The following is a 22,632-nucleotide window of genomic DNA, read 5'->3' as shown; positions in this document are numbered from 1 at the left end:
CCCCCCAGCTGTGCTGTGAAAGCTTCGTTGCTTCGGTCCCAACCAAATTCACTTACTCTGCTGTAACAAATTATTATTAATTATTTTAAATATAATTATCGACCTTTACTTAAAATAATACGTTTATTTTAGATAAAACAAAACCGACTCGATCAGACACACCAAATTTAATTTATCTAAATAATTGAAGTAACATATATTATACAAACAAATGCGTTCCATTATTGCCCTTAGATAGTAAATTAAGTTAACGTTTGATTAATGATTATGAGTTCAATTCAACAATTTTTAAACTAGCATGTCGTACCGAGTTTGCTCAGGACGGTGTTATCATGGTTTTCAAACTCATGCATTAGCTCATGGATTTACACCAAAAAGATTGCAGTTACTGATTTTATCGTCGTCTCAGAGAAAAAATGTCTTAGACTCTCATGTAATAATTCAAATTATATTTATCTCAACTCTTGTATTTAAGACCAAGTGTAAATCCAATTATTTTATGATTCTTTTACTTCGTAACCATAGAATTAGTACGACATTTGCGCTTCGCGTGGTTAAAGTTCAATCCGAATTGAATACATATTCAATATAAAAATATGAGTATTTCGTAATTTATTTGCTTGCACGATTGCACCTCTAACCGCACTTGCTTATATGCATTATGTTATTTGGATTGTGTTTAGAAAAAAAAAATGATTTTAAATCTTGCAATCTTATATCGAACGACATAATGCACAAATAGACATACTTACAAAAAAAAGGTTATAAAAATCAAAAATCTTAAATTACGTTTCTGTAAAAATAACATGGAAATATACGTCAATGATAATAATTATCATTGATAATTTAAAACTGAACGTGGAATAAATTAAGTACATGAAAAGAGGAAGAGACCTCCCTCAAATAGCGTACGAATTTTTAGAATACGTGAGCGTTTGATTAATGATAATAACTTCAATTTCTCCTATCGACAAATTATTATACATTTCTGTCGTGCTTACTCGGTCTAGTTTATTGGCTGAATTGGTTTGCAAGATATTGTGTTAGTCCAAGATTCACTCAATGTACAACGAAAAATAGTTCAGAGACAACTTACTTTTTTTTTTATCACCCAAACAATAGTAATAATTCTTTCAAAACAAATGGTAAACGAAACAATTCAGCATAAAATGCAATATCAAGTATTCAAGTAATTTTGAAATACCCAAAAAACATACTTTAACCAAAATGATACGAGAGGCATTGTATATTACTAACGTACTACATGTGAGATCCATAGTTATAGGTTTGTACCCCAAAAATTATTTAAAAAATATCATCTCACTAAAATTATCATCGATAGCATGTTATCTATTCAAGTAAATTACAAGCATTATCACTGTTTCTTCCAGCTTTATTTAATGCCAAATAAGGTGGCATATCGTACTGTTTCAAAAATTATCGTACTATATCGAAAATTACTATATTAAAAATAAAAATATCGGTATATCAAAATTTGCAATATTTATAATTAACATACCGATTATATCAAATTATTGAGGTACACAGATATTTTAACACGGTATCAATATATATCGTTTTATACCAAAGAAATCTTTATATATTTAAAAAAATACCCTTATTATTTAAAAAAAAAACTATAAATTTTTTAATTTATACATATTATTTCGTCATATATCGCAAATTTTAAATTTCATATCGTTACCTCACATAATATTCTGGTATCGATACTATATCATACCATTGGTGAACCAAAAATTTGGTATTTTCCCCACCTCTAATGCCAAATGCCGCAAATTATAATCAAGTGGCTGGAATGAAAATCGTCATGTTCCGTTCATTTAAAATACTCATATAATTTTATAATCTTACAGAAATATTATGATTAGTTTATTTGAAAATGTGGTGATGCAGCCACCTGTTTTAACCAAACGATACTCATATTCTCTTTAAAGAAAGAGATTTAAAATTCGAGACCCTCTAATAGAAAAAAGAACGTGTCACTGATTTCTATCATAATAGGAAAAACCTGTCGAGGATTCAATCCCAAATCAAAGCACCTTCCTATCTCACTTGGCGATGTTGGAGTGTTTTTTACAAATTAATCGTGAGTAAATGAAAATAAATTTATTATTTCCTTGACCTAAGGACAGTATACATTACTGCATAGGAGCTGCCTACCAAATGCGTATGATCCAATTCTGATGTCAATCCATAAATATAGTCTTTAATACTATTGGATCAATATGTTAAATGCACAAAATTATGTGAGACAGTTTCACGTGTCGTATTGTGTGGGATGAATATTTTATTTGAGTCATCCATGAAAAAGTATCAATTTTTATGCTAAGAGTATTACTTTTTATTGTGAATATCGGTAGGGTTGATTCGTCCCACAAATAAATATTTGTGATATCGTTTCACAAGAGACATACTCTATGTTAAATAGATATATTGGAGTTCATGAATATTTAATCACAAAAAATAGCATTCGGTGCACACGTTGCGTATTTATATGATAATTTTTAATAACTTATATTTTTTTTAAGTGAAATAGCTTAATTGGTTTTCTTTTAAAAATTTTGTGTTGATGGGTGTTAATTGCAATTTTGACTGATATGATTATTTAGTTTAAAATTTCAAAAGTAAAAATAGATATAAAAAAATATTTATTCTTAGATATGACATAGATAGATGAGAGTGAAAATGTACTAAAACTGGTTTAATAGTATTTAACATTAAATAAAAATAAAATATTTATGATTTGTAAAAAAAAGTATTAATGGTTTATTAAAAAAATTACTAATACACTAAAAATTAAAATTAGTTACTATGACCTCTCCAACTGTAATAATAATAATAATATAGATATTGAAAAAAAAAATAATTTAAAAAATATTTTGTTTATATTAATATTTCCACGGGATAAAGGACACGTTATAAATTATTGTTTGAGTAGGGTCGGAATATAGGATCTTCTCTTCAAATTGTTATATTAGAAGATGATTTTTTTTAGCTTAAAAAATGGAATCATTCAAAGCTTTTATTGGATCGTAGGTATTCTATGCTTCATAATTCAGAATACAATATCATATAGACCGTAGATCTGCACCAAACAGCGAGCTACAATTAATAATTTGGACGACATGGGTCGATTATTTGTTATTTATTTTCCATCGTATTAATTAGAATGAGATTTTCAATGAGTTTTGTTCATTAATAACTCCAACATTTGGCGAAAATTATTTTCATCCATCCAATCAAACTAATGAGATTCTACAATTCGGATATTAACCTCCCAACATATCCAATGGTTATTATTAATCTAAACACGATGACGTCATATTTTAAAAAAATTGAAAAGATTACATTCATCGTGTTGACTGCAATAATTGTCTATTTTAAGAAAAAACAATTGAAACATGGTACTTAAGCTACTGCACGGTTTAAAATATTTGAGTTGCATAATTACTACAATCTGTAGTTTTTGGTAAAACAGCAAACAGTCGCTCCTACAATTGGTATCAGATCCAATGTCACAAGTTCGATTCTCATTGATGTCAATGAATGCAATTATATATAGAAAGATTGATGGCTGCAATAATTATCTTTATTGGGTAAATCAATAGAAACGTGGTGCTTGAGATGATGTATGATTTAAAATATTCGAATTGCACTGTAACAATCAACTATAGTTTTTGGTTAAGCGACAAACGTTCGGTTTTACGCATTATGTCCAGCAAAGTAGGTTGAATTAAACATCATGCAACGGTAAAAATGAGTTAATTTACTTGTCTTCAAGTCCTCAGGAATGTGCAGTAAATTATTCAGTCAATCTAACGATAAATACATGAAGATTATATTATATGTGTATTAATTTGAGTAATCTATTGCGAAAAAACCTTTAATTCGCATAATCGATGTATATTACATATAGATAGATAGGTAGAGTGTAGGCATGCAAATAGACAGAAGCCTAACAAATCGGGTGGGCGAGGGTGGGGACCGGGGCACGACCCAACTCGCATCCGGTGACCCGTCACTTTCTTTGCATTTAACTCGCACACTGTAATACACATTTTGAGCAACACAAAAAATACCACGTAGATTTGAATTGTGTGTGTGTGTGTGTGTGTAGGTATCCGTGAGATGGGAAGAAAATAGAATTTCATTTTATGTATTATTTTTCAAATATATATCAACTTGTCCTGGTGTTTAAGCTGGTATTTTTTTGTGGATTTTTTTTCATAATTCATTAAATATAATTACCAAATTCTCTTAGCCAAACATGAAAATGTATATTTGGAAGTCTAAGACGCAGAAAACGTTTAAAAAGACTGAATGTAAAAGAATATATATTTTAATTCGTTAGAAAAAAATTACTTATATATATTAAATGCTTAAAAATCAAATATACAAAGCCAGAAAATTATCTTTATTTTTATATTTCACTTTATATACAAAAAAATTTGAGTCTTAATTTTAACACTACATACACTATGAAAATATAAAATTATTTTCTTAAAAGACACGTGAAAAAGCTTGCTTAATATACGAATCATTTAAAGTCAGGTTTCTGTTCCACTTTTTCTTTAAAAACATTTTTTTAAAAAAATATTTACAAATATATCCAAACATATATATCAATTTCTTAAAATAATATCTATAAAAGAAAACTCTATTTATTCAAACAATTTTTTTAATATATATAAAATGCTTCTCAATTCAACTAGATTGATAGAATCCATACGAGCCCGACCCTTCTTTTTCCATTGTGTGGATAGAAAGTCCAATAATTCGAATCTTCTGTTATAAAACAATAAAGTTCTGTTTTTCGAAAATAAAAATTGGTGTGAGACGATCTCACGAATCGTATTTTGTGAGACATATATCTTTATTTGAGTCATCTATGAAAAAATATTAATTTTTATGCTATGAGTATTAATTTTTATTGTGAATATCGGTATGGTTGATCTGTCTCACAGATAAAAACTCGTGAGACCGTCTCACAAAAGACCTACTCCTCTCAAAAATATATGCATCAATCAAAATATGCATCTTAAATTTGTACGGTGCACTTAATTATGCAACTAGTCAAATAATCGATCCACTTAACTGGTAAGAGGAATAATGGGTCATATAGCACAGCTAATTATTCTATCGAGTCATTTATTACCCAAATTAATCATAATTACCATGCATAATACGTATTAGATGTGTAAGGTTTCAAAAGAATTATTGATTTCGACGTAGACAGATTTATAAATTGTCGGATTTTTTTATTTTACGATTTATTGTTAAAAAAAATAAAATAGGCTACGCACTTATCTATAACAATTCAATACGTTCAGATTTTTAATGCATTTTACATGTTATTATCGTCCCGGTAAATGTATCCTCAATTGTATAATCAAATAATGATGAATCTTAAAATTGTAAATTTAAAAAAATTATATTTCCATTGGAATTTACATTACAATACGATGGATGCGACATTGAATGAGCGAAGAAAACTTAGATTTAATATATTGGAGTTGAGAAAATGAGATTTTTGGTATTAGAAACTAAATAAAGTTTGTTTGGTTTTCTATGAAATGTGTATTTAATTTGGTTTTAATTTTTATGTACGAAATATTTTGGCGAAAAAAAAAATCACAACGACCTATGATAACATTAATATTTTGAATTATACAAAAACAAGAGTAAATTATTATTGTTAATGAAAATATTAATGAATGGAGTAGAATTAATTCCTTTCATTTTCCTTTTGATTATGTATGTTAACACTGGGACTACAAAATCCAATGCGTTTAAATCCAATGGCGACAAATTCACGTGGTTAGCCCATATTTCATGGGCTTTTAGGACCCACTTCTCATTATTATTGTATATCTTAATAAAATGAAAATTGTAGATCTTTCTGCAAAATTCTCTCTCTTTTTTATTTTTTTTTAAATCAGATATTTTGTAAAATTATGACGTTCTTCAGATATTATATATGTAAATTATGACGTTCTTCATTTATAATACTAGTAATCGTAGCACTGCAATGATATTTTATTATTTTCCATAAAAATGAAAATAAAATTCAATAATTTTATAAAACTATAACAATAGAAATAATTGTGATGTATTTGGTGGTTTTTTTTTTCTGTTCGGATGATTTTGAATGAAAAGAAGGAGATTGCCGATTATTTGAGTTCAATAATATGTGAATTGTGTCAAAATAAAAAAAATGGAGAAAACAAAAACAAATTAAGGACATTTTCGATTAAAACAGTTTCTATAAATCTTCCAATAAGAAATAAATTAGATTATTATTTGACTCGATCGGATCCTTGTTTTAGAAATCATTACTGTTTTTTTTTAGAATTTCGTGATTCGACGAAACATTTAAAATTTTGAAAAATATAAAATTACACCATATTTGTATTTGATGCACGATGGTGGTTTCAAAATCTTCCTTCCGATCTTGACAATCAGTTCCGACTGGAATGGTCACGAACGAGAAAAGGGAACAAAAAATTTGTTATATACTATCGTGTGTGACCTCTCCGAAGCTCAATTTAACAAATAACAAGAACACACAAAACTCACTAAGTTTGTCCTAGAATGCGCGGGTGTTTTGAGAATGAATCATTTTTATCAATTTTTCAAATGATATTTAGACATGTATATTTCTATTATATTATAATAAATGTTTGCATTATAATACTTGTGAGTATGTATGTACGAAGTATAAAAGAACAAAGTATAACAAAAGTCAAAAAATTGTTGATTAGAATATAGATTCGTAGCCATAGGCCCACATAAAAAAAAAAAAGCTGGAAGACGAAAGAGTCCAGTCTTTGCTTGAAAGGGACCCAACATTATATGTAAAATTAAATTAAACCACGAAGTAAATATACCGACTGGATGAAATTTGGTAATCGATGGGTAGGTCCCGTTTCGCTCGATAATTCCAACCCAAGAATATTAACATCATAACTTGTAAATTACATTCGTCAAGTAAATCATAAGCCAAATCATGTGCAACAAATTCGTTCGTAAAATTTTGGTAAGAAAAATCGAACTATATACTACGTACTGTTTAAATAATCATCTACTCCACCAACTCGAACTCTATGAGTAGTGAGTATCTTCTTTTCTTCTTAGGAACAATAATTTCAAATATGTACTTTCGGAAGAAAGGGGAACAAGAAAGAAGATACTCATTTTTTTTGGTGTGTCATTTTTTTTTTTAAGAATGAAGTGTCATTTTGGATCCAATAGAAAACTGTACACAGTTCTCTATTTGTTTAGACCGATTTTTCTAAATGCATTTAATTTTTCTTGTTATTTTCTCTTAAAATCGAACCTCCGGTAGTAATAAACTTTTTGGACAGATATTTTAATCACAAATAATCGACGAAACATGTCCAGCTAATGCTCTGTAAACATATAATAGTCGATAAGGGGACAACTTGTTTAGTAAATGGGCCCACGTTTTATAATGGGCCAATGGTCCCATCAATTATATTAAATAATATGACATTGCACTGATAAGGGTAACTTTCTGTCTTCCAGTCCATCATATCTTGGGCCCACTTAATATTGTCATCGAGAATGACCAGGACAAACTAGGCCCACATAATATTATTTTTATATTATATGATTAAAAATATACACGATACGATGTCAAATATATCTACTGAAGCGGATATCCATTTTTAAATAGTGCCAGGGAAGATACTAAATTCATAATATTGATTACAATTAAGAAAAATAAATATTTTCATATAAATTTAATTTAATCATTTACACTTTCATTAAACTCTCACAAATCATATTAAACTTTTGCTGGTAATTTTAAATAATTAAGCTTTATTAGTTATTTGACATGATGCGTTGTTTATATTTACTGTGAAAATTCATTGAAAATTAGTCCACATAGAAAATCATTTCACATAGATTGTATATATGAAAATTATTAAATTGCTAAAATATTTTAATGAAATGATTTTGGATGCATGAATGATATATCTTGAATAAATAAATGATTATTTATGTAAATTTTTTTTATTTCATGATTTAAAAATTTTCAAACGAATATCGGTGGTTGGTCAGAACGGAGGATCGTAGACGATTAATGTGTTAAAGATTTAAAACTAATTTTTTTTAGTTAAAAACTTATTTATTTCAAATAATTTAAAAATTATGACATTTTTAAAGTCAAATTTATATTTAATAATGGGAGCAAGGGAATTATGTATTTTATAAGAGAATTTTTTTTTTTGAATAGATATTTTTAAACATTTTAATTTGGGACCTACTGATTTTATTAATCTGAATGAGCTTAATTAATTAATTAAAAATTAGGGTTGATTAAGCGAATTAATTAAGTTATTAAAAGCCTCTTTGTTTTCTATTTTAATTATTAAAAAAAAACCTTCACACTCACACCCACACATATGAAATGATATGATATGTTTGAGAATATCGTGATGGAGAAGGCCCAGAAAGAGCCTATTTACGGGAGAAGGCCCTAGAGGGAGCCCAACGATCGTATTTTCATTTATGGCGGTGCCTAGTGCTTGTCCTCGTGCGTAATGGTGAACTAAGACTGATCAGTCGACCACATGATACAGTTAGTCACTTTTGTGGATCAAACTTCACCTAAAATGATATATGATGACGGAAAACTTTATGATCAAATGATTTATGATTACAAGCTTATTTTGAATAAAGAGTGAGCCTCATGTGAGACCGTCTCACGGATCTTAATTTGTGAGACGGGTCAACCCTACCCATATTCACAATAATAAGTAATACTCTTAGCATAAAAAGTGATATTTTTCATGGATGACCCAAATAAGAGATCCATCTCACAAATACGATCCGTAAGATCGTCTCACATAAGTTTTTGTCTTGAATAAAAGTATGATGTATGTGCATGCATATGTATTATTTGTTACTCATGGTTAAAATGTGCTCAGTCATTCGATTCACTGGGTTTCGACGGCTGCAGGTGAAAATGAGATTGAGGGAGGCGCTGACTCTTGAGTGGATCTAGTTCGACAATACACTCTCAAGTGACATTTATTTTCCGCACATATTAGTATTTAAAGTTTTACGAAAAGATTTTGAGGATTTTCTATTTAGAGATTTTTATGCTTTATTTCGAAATTTAGTTTTGATCATGTTAATGATTGATATATGATTTTTGTTAATTGATGATTAATAGATTTTTTGTATTTGAGATTTTAAATGTTAAACTATTCATATTTTGAAAACGTTGTTTATTTTAAATTGCAAGTATCGATTTTATATATATAAAAAAATAATAGGCTTTTAAAGTTAAAAAGTAATAAAAGTTTCATATGTATTGTATTTTTTTAATATAAACTTGTGTTCCTTATTGTATTAAACTTTTTTGTGTTTGATAATTTTTGTCTAAACATAATAAGATTTATCGAAGTAGTTTAAACTTTTAGATAAATTAAAAATCAGAAAAATATAAATTACTAATAAATTCATAACAATAAAGTTAGTTAACAAATAATATGATAGATAAAACTGTAAATAAATTTTGATATCACATTGTCGTATTGCTCAAGTTTAATAATAATTAATGCATCGATGAATGCGTTGCGTGCTTGTACAATATTTTTTAAATAGAAATAAATAAAAAAAAACCAAAGTTGGAATTGAACATATAATATGATGTTTTGGAGCAAATAATCTATCTGCTAAGTATAATGTGAGGCACAATATTAAAAAAAACTTTTAAGATTTATTTGTTCATTTCCATTTCACATTTAAGTGTGTTGATTTTAGATTGAATGATTATTTAGTTTGTTGATTTGAGAGAGTTTTGCAAATGCTGAAAACCGTAAGAAGTTGTGGGGAATTGAGAATTGTGAGTGAGATGATTTGATGAGAGATATTAAGTGTGGAGAGATATTTTAGGGATATAAACAAAATTTGGTGAAAGATCATCATGACACTAAAAACCGTCTGTATATGTTGTTTATATTAAAAAATATTAAAAGATAATATAATAATAATAAAAATATAGATATAATAATATATTAGTCTTAGTATATTGTTGTTGTTGTCAAATCATGCATTTGGTTGTAGGCCCAATATTTTATTCTTTTAAGTTTTTGGATCTTTTTTAGCTATAGGCCCATCCCAATTTTGAATTAATTTCGTGGGCTAACCCAATAACATGTCCAATCCTAATTTTGACAACTCAATTTTCGACGACGTCGTTTAAATGCTTATTTTCTCAGTGAGCTGATTCAAGAAATCACCTGGCAAAATTCTCAATCGCATTCCGGACAAAGCTGGGAAGTTGGAATGGAATCGCAAGTTTCTTTGCTATAACTTCGCTTCTTTCTTCATTTGTAAGTATTCTTTTCTTCGATGCTAATTTGCTAATTTTATTCTTTACTTTGATGCTGTGAGTTTATTTATTTTAGTTTTCTTTAGTTTTTTGTTTCTTCTGGTGAACTGTTATTGTTATGGTCTTATCTTCGATGGCCATTGAGTTCCTTCAATTGAATAACATCAGGGGTTTTTTCTCTGCTTGATATTATGTTGTGCATATAGTTATGCACTCATGCTAACTCGATGTATTTGTACAATCTTAGGTTGCATTCAAATCATTAATAACACGTGCTATGGTTTGTCCACTTGAAAATGGTTTTCAAATCACAATAAGTTATTTTTTGAGTCGATGCGGTAGATTTCGAATCATTGACTCAAATGCTCCCTCAGGCCTCAAATCCAAATGCAACCTTATTTTTTTTTTTAATTTAACTGATATTGACATTTAATATTGGTTCTATTTTGTGTATATGCCTCTAGATAAGTATTCGTGCATGCCGATGAGAGCGAGACTTTGATTTGAGCAATTTTTGGGGGAATTTCTATCGCGTTTTTTGGTAGTCTGCTTATAGAATGGACGTGACTGTGGTTTATTTTGAATTTTGAAAATGAATTCTCTTAGTCTATGCATTCAAATTCTCTATCTCCGGTTTTTTCTTTTTGTTTTATTTTGTGGCGATTTATTATAAAAGGGGTAAATATTTTGTTTTTCTTGTTGAGGATTTTTTATTTGGGAACATATTTGGGCTCAAATTCATTAGCTCAAGGGATTGGTTTGCATCGGCTGCAAGTTGATGGGATTATGTTCTGATTCTTGATTTAGTATTTCTTTGTGTAGGGCTATTCTATCTCGAACTTCCTGTAAGGTTTTGTGAACATGATGGTTTGTTCTCCCATCAGTACGTGCACAAAAAATGTGACCTGCTTAATTTGGACTGCTCGGAGGCGGATGAGCAATAATGCTTTTGATATTGTTCAAGTACCTTCTACTTATTGCTGTTCCCATAGCTTGACAACGCGTCTGAAACTACCTTACACTTCCATATATGCGCCTTCTTCGGACTATTGTTCGTTGACTGATGGGTCTAAATCATCTGGACAAATAAGTATTGGATGTAAAACCAAAAGTAAGACTTCTTGCCATTCGTTGGCATTTAATATTGCTAATTCTAGATGCCATCGGAAGATGAGTCTTGGTCTCTCAACTGGATACAGAATCATGAACACAAGGCTTCAGGTTCCTGAGAAAACAATTGCTACCGAAATTAAGTATAATATCGGACATGTTTCTTGGAAACAACGACGAGCATCTGCTGGCTTTTTTATTGCATTGTTGGTTTGTTTTTCAACAACCACACCTACACATGCTGAAGCTCCTGAGGGAAATGAGAAGGAAAAGAAAGTCTTCACCAACTACTCGGTGATTGGTCTGTAGTGTATCATTCATCTTCCATGTACACTTTATCCGGGGATGCATGAGTTTTTTCCCGTTCACTGAATCTACCAATTATGATGACACATATTTTGCAGTGTAGAATATATGATGAATCTGTTTCTCTTACCCATTTCCATGACGTAGATTTCCGCTTCATGCTATACAGGTATACCTGGTGACGGGAGATGCTTGTTTCGCTCTGTTGCCCATGGAGCTTGTGTACGATCAGGAAAGAACCCTCCGAATGAGATCCTTCAGAAGGAGCTAGCTGACGAATTAAGGGCTAGGGTATGTCTAAGATTTCCCATTATGTTCTTTTGTCATTAGAAGCAAGGAATTTATCAAGAACACTTGGTAATGATAATAATTTCGTGAAAATGGGTTCAAATGAGTTGAGTTAACCTAAAAACAAATTGGGTTCGAGCTCATCGAGCTTAGAATAAGAGAGCTCATCTCTAGCCTCCGACCTTGGCTCGTGATAGCCCATGAACTCATATTTGGTTTACAAAATTTGTTCATGAGTGCTTTCACTAGCTTAGATCAAGAGTCTAGTTCATGAGGTTTGATTAATGAACTCATGTATGAGTTCTCTATAATAATAATAACACTGTATTTATTAGATTAAAAAGATTTCAATTTTTTTGGCTAAATTATTTGAGTATAAAATGTTTAACTAAATTTAGTTTGAGTTTGTCGAGCTAAAAATAAACGAGTTCAAGCTTGAGCATCCATGCTTGTCCCGCAAACTGCCTTGCTAAATTATGTTGAGTTTGCAAAATTCAATCGCAAATGTGTTAACAAGCGCAAATCCCGAGTTTGGCTCAAGAGCCCGATTTATGAGCTCTCTATATAAAATTAAACGTTAATATTTTTATATGATAATAGTAATACTATATATATAATATTAAATTATTGATTTCATTCATCCTAGGTTATTAGAGTATAAACAATTATTTAAAAATTAGTTTTGAGCATGAGCCACCTCGACTTACCTAACACCCCTACTTATGAGTTAAAAAACTCAATGCTACCAATTCAAAAGTTAAGTTTAAAGTTGCGCAAACTAATAGCAGGTAACTCGTAAAAATTCATGGCCTGGCTGGAAAAATTAGACTTGAGGCTTATGATGCATTGTGCTTCTAGAAAGGTTCAACTTCAATGCCGATAATGTTCCTATCATTGTTCTTTCTAATATAGTGCTCAGCTAACTAGACTTTCCATCGTAACTCTGGTCATGGAATACCAAACAGTAGCTTGACTAGTTTAATGACATTCTTCTCCTTCTCGCTGCAATCTTTTTTAAGCCAAAATCCCAATAAAATGAAGACATAATTATTGGCCACAGTACTTGAATTTGTGCCAATCTTATCATATGACGCCACATCAATGACCAGTAGAAAGTGTCATTTAGAACATTTCAACGTAATTTTGCCTTGATAATATGTGACACTGAATCCTCTAATTGTTGATCTGCTAAGTGTGTTAGGTGGTTGATGAACTTGTCAAAAGACGGGAAGAGACAGAATGGTAAGTCTATTTTTTCACTTATTTGACATGGTGATACCATTTTCATTATCGACTGAGTCTGTGTTTGTGCAAATAACTTAACCACATTAACATGCCTTCAAAAAAGTTTCCATCTTCTTCCTCATTTCACATTGTGAAAAATTCAATAACTGAAGTTTTAACTGATTGTCAGGTTTATAGAAGGCAATTTCGACACTTATGTTTCAAACATGAGGAAGCCTCGCGAATGGGGAGGTGAACCAGAACTATTAATGGCTTCTCATGTACTCCAGTAAGTGCATGTTGTATGCACATAATTGTATCTTGGGAAATCTTTTACTGAACTCCATGACCACTATGAAATGTGCTTCTTTTGAGTGGATAATTTTGTTTCTATAAACTTTTTCCATTGATCACAGTACCCATAGTATGACCACAATCTTCTTGTTTTTCTCTGACTCTATTTTAAATATGATAAATTCATTATTTCTATGTGATAAATGTAGTCACCATTCTGCCAAGGAATGCAAAATTGCTGTCATGGCTCTAAGTTGTCCGGATGTTATTCATTTGCGTTTTGCTTGGTTCTAGTATGATATAAATAATAATTTTACACCCTTCCTCCTTGCCCCTAACAGAAAAAGACAGCAGAAATTACTATTCATTACATCTAATAATTATAAATATTTCAGGATGCCTATAACGGTTTACATGCATGACCGAAATTCTGGTGGCCTGATAGCTATTGCGGAGTACGGTCAAGAATATGGCAAGGACAATCCCATTGAAGTCCTTTATCATGGTTTCGGTCATTATGATGCGCTTCATATACCAGGTCAGAGAGGGGAAAGGTCAAGACTTTGAGATTCCAATGAGAATCTTGTTACAAGATGAATGTCTCACTGAAGATAAAATTATTTTTTTCCCGAAGCTAAGAAATACAGGTTGATTGGTAAAATATTCATAGAATGGGTAATTGTTACCGTGTTTTTGTTACTTCGTATTGTCCTCGCCGTTATGTATCGGGTTTATGTTCCTTGATCCCTGAACTGGAGTTTAGTTCACTAGTATATGTAAGGAATATCAATAACTTTTGGACCATTGAGGATTCTGTCTATTCAAGAAATATTACACACTCGTCTGGTATTAGTGAGTTTCTTGTTGGGGATGAAGTTGATTTAGATTCCACTTTTTATGGATGAAATTTTTATTTACTTTTGACGAGTCAGTTTCAGCTCATTTTGTGTATTCTTCATTTATTGTTATCTTTATTTCTTTCCTATATTATGATAAAAGAATTGATAAGTCCCATCTTTTTTTTTTGGTCAAAAAATCCTCATATCCAAACTTTATACTAGTAAAAACAAAAATAAATGATAATGTCAAGGATTGTGAATTTTATTTCCTTTTTGGGTGAACCTGGCTAACAGAGTTTGTCCATTGTGGTTTACAGACTATTTAATTTGTTCATGAGTTTAAATAATACACATCGAAAATTATTGATTGCGGGTTTCATCTACATAAAAAAAAACTAAGTAAAAATAAACAAAAGTTTAGATTTTTAAGAAAATAAACAATTGAAAAAAAATCAGAAAAGAACATTTTAACTAAAAAGGCGTTGGATTATTTCGAGCAATCTGGTCATGTATGTATAAATAAAGGAAAAATTTGTGTGAGACGGTCTTATGAGTCATATTTGTGAGACAAATTTTTTATTTGGATCACCCTATGAAAAAATATTACTTTTTATTGTGAATATGGGTAGGTTGATCTGTCTCACATATTATCATTCGTGAACTGCAAATAAATAAATGTGTACAGGGAAACAGGTTAGATGGGTCCCGCACATACCGTTGGTCTTCCATTTTTTGGTTTGGCTTCCCTCCTCAAAACTCATTATTGTACTAAAAATTCTTTCCATTAACAGCTCATTTATTCATATCAGATTCGTAATCGCGTAGGAACCCTAGTTTTCTTGACCGATTTGCATGGTAATTACTCCTTTCATTTCCTATTTGATCCTTTCATTGAAAAACGTATTAACAAAAGAGGGAAAAACAACCCTTTGGGCAATTTGGTTGATATTGCCATATTCGGAGATTTATGTTACTGTTCGGGAGGATATTGTTGCCAAGGAGGAGAATATAGGATAGGATTAAAATTTTGTTCGAAGGTTTGACGATGTCAAATTCATATGGTGGAGATTTTAATCAGAAGATTGATTATGTGTTTAAAATTGTTTTGATTGGGGATTCCGCGGTGGGGAAATCTCAATTGCTAGCTAGGTTTGCGAGGAACGAATTCAGTCTGGAATCAAAGGCCACAATTGGGGTTGAATTCCAGACCAAGACCCTAGTTATTGACAACAAGACTGTGAAGGCACAGATTTGGGACACTGCTGGTCAAGAGAGGTTTCGTCCTTGAATACCCTTTTGTTGAATCATGCTGTTTTTCTCTACTGAGTGTTTTGAATTATTTAAAAACTGTTTCTATTTTGTGCATGATGCTCTGAAATATCCATGAGAATTGAATCTTTATAATCTGACTTTAATTTTTCTGCACATTCAGACAAGTTGCATCTGCATGATTATGGTAACATTGCTAAAATCTCATGCAAGATATTTGGTTTAAATTTTTGACATGATGCTCTGTTGCTCTGCATGCAACCCAGAAAAACAATATGATGCTTAATTCAGTAAAAGCAGGCAAATGGTGGATTGCAAAAGATTTGCAGGCACGCGAACAGTTAATCCTTAACATTAAGAGGATATCGTGACGAGAGAAATGCAAAGGGAGTGGAACAAGAAATTGGTGCTTAAATTTTGATATAGACAATAAATGAATCTGAACCGTGACATACACTACAATCTTTGATATTTGTTTAGCCTTTTCTTTTTTCTCTTTCTATTTTTTTTGGGGGTTTTATAGGTACCGAGCAGTAACAAGCGCTTACTACCGAGGTGCTGTTGGTGCAATGCTGGTTTACGACATGACAAAACGGCAGTCTTTTGATCACATGGCTCGATGGCTTGAGGAACTGAGAGGTCATGCCGATAAAAACATCGTGATAATGCTCATTGGCAACAAATGCGATCTGGGTACTCTTCGAGCAGTTCCAACGGAGGATGCTCAAGAGTTTGCTGAAAGAGAGAACTTTTACTTCATGGAGACATCGGCCCTTGAAGCAACCAACGTTGAAAGCGCGTTCATGACCATCTTGACCGAAATATATCGAATCATAAGCAAGAAATCACTTACTGCCGCTGATGGAATGGATTACGGGAAATCTACATCATTGAAGGGTACCAAGATAGTTGTTCCTGGTCAGATGGATCCCAATGGGAGAAAGGGTGGATGTTGCAGGAACTCTTGAATGTTTTTTATTTTTGGGAACTGATTATTTGAAGTCTGCACTTTTTTGACATAACATGGCTTGTGTTTACAGTAATGGTTTGGGTTTAACTTAATCTTGTTTCATTCGAACGAGAATTCTGTATGAAAAAAAGTAGTTATTTTATGGGAATCAGTGACTGATTTGGTAGACGAGGCCAAATTTTCTCTGAAAAGGTTGATCCCTCTACAGAAAAGAAGCATGGAACTTCCATCCAGCATTACCGACGCTTGGCCCTTATCTAAGGGTTTGTATTCGATGTAATAAATTTAATTATTTTTTAAAATTTTAAAAATTCATTAGTATTCAAAATAAATTTTCATAGATTTTTCAAAAGTCAGAGCTATGTATTCAAATTTTTTACAAACTTTCAACAACTTGATTAAATTCATTAACATATAAATATTAAAATTTAAGGTACAACGTCGAAAATTATATTTCGTTCAACCCAAAAATTTGAATGGATTGTTAAAACTTCAAACTCATACACAAGCTCTTTCTTTCTCGATTTTACCACATACATTACTTCTTTTATCATCTTCTCTCGTCTCCTTCATTTATACCACTCTATCTAATTTTCAAAATATATCTTTATATATTTTTCAAAATTGTTATTTTTTTATTTATTGTTTGTTTAATAATTTTTTATTTTAATATTATATGAAATTTTGAATTTTTAAATTAATTTTGTGATTTTTAATTTATAATTTATACAAATAAATATAATATTCAATAATAATAATAAATAATTAAAATAAAAATTCTATAATTCTTCAAGAATATATATATATATATAATATTTATGAAACAATAATAATTTTTTTAATAAAATTATTACACTAATAATAAACTTTTATCGACTCATAAAATTGAAAATAATACTAATTTATTTAATAAATAAAAAAATTATAAACTTTTTAACTAAAAATTGATTTTTTTTAGCACTTTCAATTAATCCATAAACTATTTTAAAAAAAATTATATTCACACTATAATAAATAATATTAACACAAATCCAGGTTCTAGAATATATACATATATATATATATATATATATATATATAAATATAAATCATGTGTATTTTCACAATGTACAAGAAACTAGGACCCAGAATGCATCTGGAAATTAAATATGGATGGCCCTTCATAAAAAAAAACCGATCATCGAACCATCGGGCATCACAATTCACGGTAAGAACCAACAACCATACATAAAACTTAATTGCAAATCAGTTTCGTACTTTCATATAATCTACCAGTAAAGATGAAAGATACACCTCATCTAGAACACATCAAGTCATATGACAACCTATGCAACTAGAGAGTAGAGATCGATGCATCTGTCTCCTACACAACCAACTTTTGAACGTAAATTACCAGGGAAAAAAATTAAAAGAACCTGAAAATTCGCAAAATATGCAAGTTTCGAGACATTACACATCATACCACAGAACGAACTTCACCACTTGGTGAAACATTTGGATCAAAGAAGATCCATTCGGACTAAACTCCGTATTTAAAAACCAACATGATGAAAACGGGAATGAACTCGGCGAACCACTTACAACATATAGTCTGTTCTAGCTGGCAACCTTCGAAAGAAGTTAAGCGGCACGGAAGGAAGCTTGTATCGGAACCTGGGATGTCTCAACACATAAAATCCTGTCAGAAGAGCCACGACCTGGAAAGGTGTCACATAGAGAACTATGGCAGCAACTAAACAGAAAATGACAAACAAAGCAGTAGCTCTGGGATCTCGCCAGCTTAACAGGGACTGAAGCCTCTCCCCTTGTGTTGCCAAGTCCCCCACAACAGTTTGAATCCGTCCAGCAATACTTCGGAGACGATCATACCTCATCCGTACAATGTCGGCAGGCCGTGATGTCGGAAAAGTGTCAAATTCCTCATCCAATTCATCTGGATGAGCATTATCGGCACAAGACAGGCGGGTATCCATGTGGGGTGGATTCCTTGGTCTCCATCTATAGTACCATACTCCAATCAAGAACAAGTAGAGAAAAATAGTTGGTAAGATAAGCTCAGGATACATAACCAGAATCAAGAACAAGATGTGAATCAGAACGGTGGTGATGGGATTCTTCCAATTGCATATCTGATCAAACCATTTACCAACAGCGATTAACCCACTCAAAACCCCCATAATTCGGAAAAAGTTAGCTTTGCTTCTTCTCATACTCCACATGTGAGAGCCCACATCGAGCATATACTCCACCACCTCCTTCCTCAAAGGAGGCTCGGCTCGACTCAGCCTCATGGAGACTATCTGAGTGGCTTGGTGCCTCAAGTTGTCGAGCTGGCCAACGGTTAGTGGATAAATGTAGTGCATTTTGGGCAGCAACGGTTGTGAGTACATATGCATCATGTTTAACAAGGATGAGCAAGTGAAACGTACGGCCAAATGAATTTCACCCATCTTTTTGACACCATTAGGATGCAAAACAAGAAGAGGATATGAGTGTGTGTACACACGGTCTGTTTGTAAAGTAGAAAGTCGAATTCGGACCTTTCCAATTCGAGAATCCCTTCCAACTTTATCTCCACCTTGAAAATGACAGTTATCAAACACACCAATGGTTAATACAGTGCAAGGGTCGAACACTTCCCATGTGTACTGTTCGTTCCACTTGGGAGAAAAACTGTCAAGAATTGTCCTTGTCCTTACCCACTTCTGTCCGAACTTGGCAACACAATAAGCATCTGTTGTTGCCCGCCCGTCTTTGGTTTTCATCGGCGACAGCCCCTGAGCATTCAAAATACCCAATTCCAGAACCCCAATGCTTGATTTCCACAACTGCTTTGCTGTTGGTCTAAGATCACTGCTGTAGTGAGTCGACTCATCAAGAACATGGTAACCACCTTCCAAGCAAATTCTCATATGAATCCTGCTCGCAAACTTGACCTCTTTTTTCTTTTCACCTTCGACTAATATATGTTTCTCGAGATTAAACCACTTTGTGTTTATCGGTTTATGATCCAATCTCCTGTCTACATACTGCAACGGAATACCACATCTTCCAAGAACTTCATCTTTGTTCGGAGCAACTCGGTCTTCTACACTCAAAATCAATGGCTCCTCGAATGGTTCTGCAGCCACAAACATCAAATCCTCATTCCACATAGGATTGATACTTTTGTTCATTGAAATCCTCGTCTTCAGTGCCTGATTTCCCAAGATGGCCTTCACAAACACTTCTGGAAACCTACTTTTATCAGTTGGCTGCAAATCCTGAGCTTCTATTACGTTTACCCTCAAATACCAAAGCTTTGGAGAGAGATAAACCTTCGACCTGATAGTCGCAATACTATCTGCGCCACTCACCGCTGCAGCATCAGAATGCCATGCCTCGGGAAAAGCTTCATCCGCTTGAGTACCCATCCAAACAGCTAACATCAACTCCCCTTTCAACTTATCATTCTTCCTATCCTCCAGCCGATACCACTGGGGGGCAAGAGGACTATCTGGGGGAACCCTTTTTGGAATGTCATTCAAGTCAAACAGCACCCGGCCGATAAAATCATCTTTCACTACATCCTTATCTTTAACAGTGACCTCAAGAACCGAGGCTTGAATCCGATCCTTGGAGAAAGCAAATACCTGATTCCATTCAGGGTTCGACTTCTTCTCGAAATGACGGGTCGTTCCCTTATAGTTACCAAGCTTAACCTCAGTATAAGGATCACATCCACCAGTCACGTCCTTCCCAGGTAGATCTTTTGCCTTGACAACACGAACGTAAAGGTATTGCATTTGCTCAACGAGGTCATAGGTGCTCGTGAGCTTGTCTCCAGTGACCTTCCCTCCACCTAGGTGGGGGTTGGTCTCCTTAAGAGAAAAATCTTCTGGTGGAGGCCTCTGCATTTCTTTGTACCCGCAAAATTCTAAATCCGGAAGCAGGCACAATTTCTTTGGAGATCTCAGCAGAAATTAATTATAAGCACTTCATACATAAGAAACAACGATCGAACTGCCAATGTATCACGAAAAATTCACTAAAGTGGGCTTACAAGGGGTAATGAACACTAGAAAATAAGAAAAGAATCAAATCTAGCATCCTATATTTTTGAAAAGAATAAACTTAAAGAAAGTATGGTAGATAGAAAGAAAACCTTCATTCACAGCTTCAGATCTGAATGAGTCAAACCTGCAAAACAAAAGCAAAAACATATCACCAGTTTAAAATATAACGTCATAAAAATAATCGAAACCAAGAAAAGCGAAAGAGAACAATGTAACAAAAAAACCCCAAACAATAGCTAAGAAACTCATAATTAAGAAAATACAAACCAACACACCCATAAAAATCTCGCCTTTCTAGGTTCAATCCGGGGAAAAAAAAAACCCACCAGCCCCCCCCACCAAATCAGATACAAAAGCACAGAGTAACTCACCATACCTTACAATGCAAGAACACCCACTAACATAAAACACAGACTAAACATAGTGGGTGGAGCTATATAATGAATATACTCTATGGTTCAAGAAAGCTGAGACGATAAGGTTCTGCTGTGCAGATAGAGATTGGAACAAGTGAGAGTAAAAAAAGAAAGAGAGAGAAAAGCTAACGAGGGTTTTTGTTTTTGTTGGCTTTAGGAATCAAGGAAAAAGAAAAGGCGAGACAACACAGAAACAGAGAGCTAAAAATTAAGACCCCTGTTTTCCTTTTTCTTTTTTCCCAAATTTTGCTACTTTTCCACAGAGAGAAGGGAACAGTGGTGGGGGACAGCGGGAGAGATCCGATGAATCTACTTTGCAAAATACCTCACCGACCCACTGTGCGTTCTGTGTTGGAATGTAAGTATAAATACTATTTGTAAGTATAAATACTATTGGGGTTAATCTTATTTAATCCCCCAACTATAATTCTATTCGTATTACACCCTAGTAATATATTTGTTAATTACAATTTACACCTTCGATTATTTTTTCCGTTCATTACACTCCCTCTTTTTCTATCTCAAACTCTACTACAATTTAATATATTTAATATATTCGTATTGTACAATTTTTTTATTATAAATAAAAGGCATCTATCTCGGTAGCAAAGGAAAAATATAAAATCGGTTACGTAATTCGTTAATAAAGAAGATTCCATATGATTAATAAGGAAATCAGTTTAAATTATTATACCATGAATTATAAAATGATATATAGATTAATCTCATCAATTATATAAATTTTTGTTTAAGGCAAAAACTTATATGAGACGGTCTCACGAGTCTATTTTGTGAAACTGGTATCTTGTTTGGCTCATCCACTAAAAATTATTACATGCTAAAAATATTAATTTTTTTTATTAATATTGGTAGGATTGACCCATCTCAATAATAAAAAATTGTGAGACCGTCTCACAAGAAACCTACTTTTTGTTTAACATTCGAATGTATTTTTTCAAAATTAATATCGAGTTTTTCAATCATTTGTTTATATTCGTTATGATAAAATAAATTGATAGATATATTTTAATGATGTTGCATTGGTTATCATATAGATTAATATTAAAAGGCAAAAACTTGTGTGAGACGGTCTCACGGGTTATATTTGTGAGACGGATCTCTTATTTGGGTAATCCATGAAAAAGTATTATTTTTTATGCTAAGAGTATTACTTTTTATTGTGAATATGGGTAGGGTTGACCCGTCTCACATGAGACCCACTCATATTAAAATTATATACTACGTAAGATTGTGAAAGTAATTAACCAATTAAAAGTATAAAAAACTATACTTTGGATGTGCTATAGCATAAAACATTTAGATATACTGAATTGATAAATTTATTTTGATTGTAGTTTTATTATTAATTATAAAAAAATATATATGAAATTTGCCAATTAATTGTTCTCTTCTTCGATAAAAAAGATGTTCTAGTTCACTCCCACTGTCAATATCTTTGAATATTCAATATGAT

At 31.9% G+C, this 22,632-nt stretch overlaps 3 protein-coding genes across 8 annotated transcripts; 2 read left to right on the top strand and 1 right to left on the bottom strand.

Moving 5' to 3' along the window:
• The first annotated feature begins 10,236 nt into the window (after nucleotides 1-10,236).
• On the top strand, nucleotides 10,237-14,526 carry LOC140832217 (OVARIAN TUMOR DOMAIN-containing deubiquitinating enzyme 4-like). Of its 4 annotated transcripts, none has more exons than XM_073196108.1 (6): nucleotides 10,237-10,388; nucleotides 11,210-11,798; nucleotides 11,973-12,094; nucleotides 13,293-13,333; nucleotides 13,506-13,604; nucleotides 14,005-14,526. In XM_073196108.1, the coding sequence occupies exons 2-6, from the start codon at nucleotides 11,249-11,251 to the stop codon at nucleotides 14,174-14,176; spliced, it is 984 nt and encodes a 327-aa protein (XP_073052209.1). In that variant the 5' UTR covers nucleotides 10,237-10,388; nucleotides 11,210-11,248; the 3' UTR covers nucleotides 14,177-14,526. The 4 variants fall into 4 exon arrangements, with proteins under 4 accessions (XP_073052209.1, XP_073052211.1, XP_073052212.1 ...); XM_073196110.1 differs by having other exon boundaries at nucleotides 10,269-10,388; nucleotides 11,195-11,798; XM_073196111.1 differs by having other exon boundaries at nucleotides 10,273-10,392.
• Nucleotides 14,527-15,181: 655 nt separating this feature from the next.
• LOC140831583 (ras-related protein RABA4d-like) lies at nucleotides 15,182-16,809 on the top strand. Its single transcript, XM_073195324.1, has 2 exons — nucleotides 15,182-15,723; nucleotides 16,241-16,809. The coding sequence occupies exons 1-2, from the start codon at nucleotides 15,494-15,496 to the stop codon at nucleotides 16,683-16,685; spliced, it is 675 nt and encodes a 224-aa protein (XP_073051425.1). The 5' UTR covers nucleotides 15,182-15,493; the 3' UTR covers nucleotides 16,686-16,809.
• A 1,139-nt stretch (nucleotides 16,810-17,948) lies between these two features.
• LOC140832216 (FT-interacting protein 3) lies at nucleotides 17,949-21,498 on the bottom strand. Of its 3 annotated transcripts, none has more exons than XM_073196105.1 (3): nucleotides 21,114-21,498; nucleotides 20,832-20,866; nucleotides 17,949-20,689 (listed from the first exon to the last, which is right to left on the bottom strand). In XM_073196105.1, exon 3 carries the CDS (start codon nucleotides 20,581-20,583, stop codon nucleotides 18,265-18,267), a length of 2,319 nt encoding a protein of 772 aa, XP_073052206.1. In that variant the 5' UTR covers nucleotides 20,584-20,689; nucleotides 20,832-20,866; nucleotides 21,114-21,498; the 3' UTR covers nucleotides 17,949-18,264. The 3 variants fall into 3 exon arrangements, with proteins under 3 accessions (XP_073052206.1, XP_073052205.1, XP_073052207.1); XM_073196104.1 differs by having other exon boundaries at nucleotides 21,119-21,498; XM_073196106.1 differs by lacking the exon at nucleotides 21,114-21,498 and adding an exon at nucleotides 21,018-21,092.
• Between the last annotated feature and the right edge of the window lie 1,134 nt (nucleotides 21,499-22,632).

Source organism: Primulina eburnea, chromosome 5 (assembly GCF_022965805.1).
Source record: "Primulina eburnea isolate SZY01 chromosome 5, ASM2296580v1, whole genome shotgun sequence".
Lineage (NCBI taxonomy): Eukaryota > Viridiplantae > Streptophyta > Magnoliopsida > Lamiales > Gesneriaceae > Primulina > Primulina eburnea.
The sequence above is the reverse complement of the archived record's forward strand: the minus strand, read 5'-3'. Positions and strand labels throughout refer to the sequence as shown.

Excerpts from the sequence above, each read along its gene's own strand:
- LOC140831583 (XM_073195324.1), top strand. The coding sequence starts at position 15,494 with ATGTCAAATTCATATGGTGGAGATTTTAATCAGAAGATTGATTATGTG. Across the intron at positions 15,724-16,240 it reads GACACTGCTGGTCAAGAGAG|GTACCGAGCAGTAACAAGCG; the intron begins GTTTCGTCCTTG and ends GGGGTTTTATAG.
- LOC140832216 (XM_073196105.1), bottom strand. The coding sequence starts at position 20,583 with ATGCAGAGGCCTCCACCAGAAGATTTTTCTCTTAAGGAGACCAACCCC.
- LOC140832217 (XM_073196108.1), top strand. The coding sequence starts at position 11,249 with ATGATGGTTTGTTCTCCCATCAGTACGTGCACAAAAAATGTGACCTGC. Across the intron at positions 11,799-11,972 it reads CACCAACTACTCGGTGATTG|GTATACCTGGTGACGGGAGA; the intron begins GTCTGTAGTGTA and ends CATGCTATACAG. Across the intron at positions 12,095-13,292 it reads CTGACGAATTAAGGGCTAGG|GTGGTTGATGAACTTGTCAA; the intron begins GTATGTCTAAGA and ends TAAGTGTGTTAG.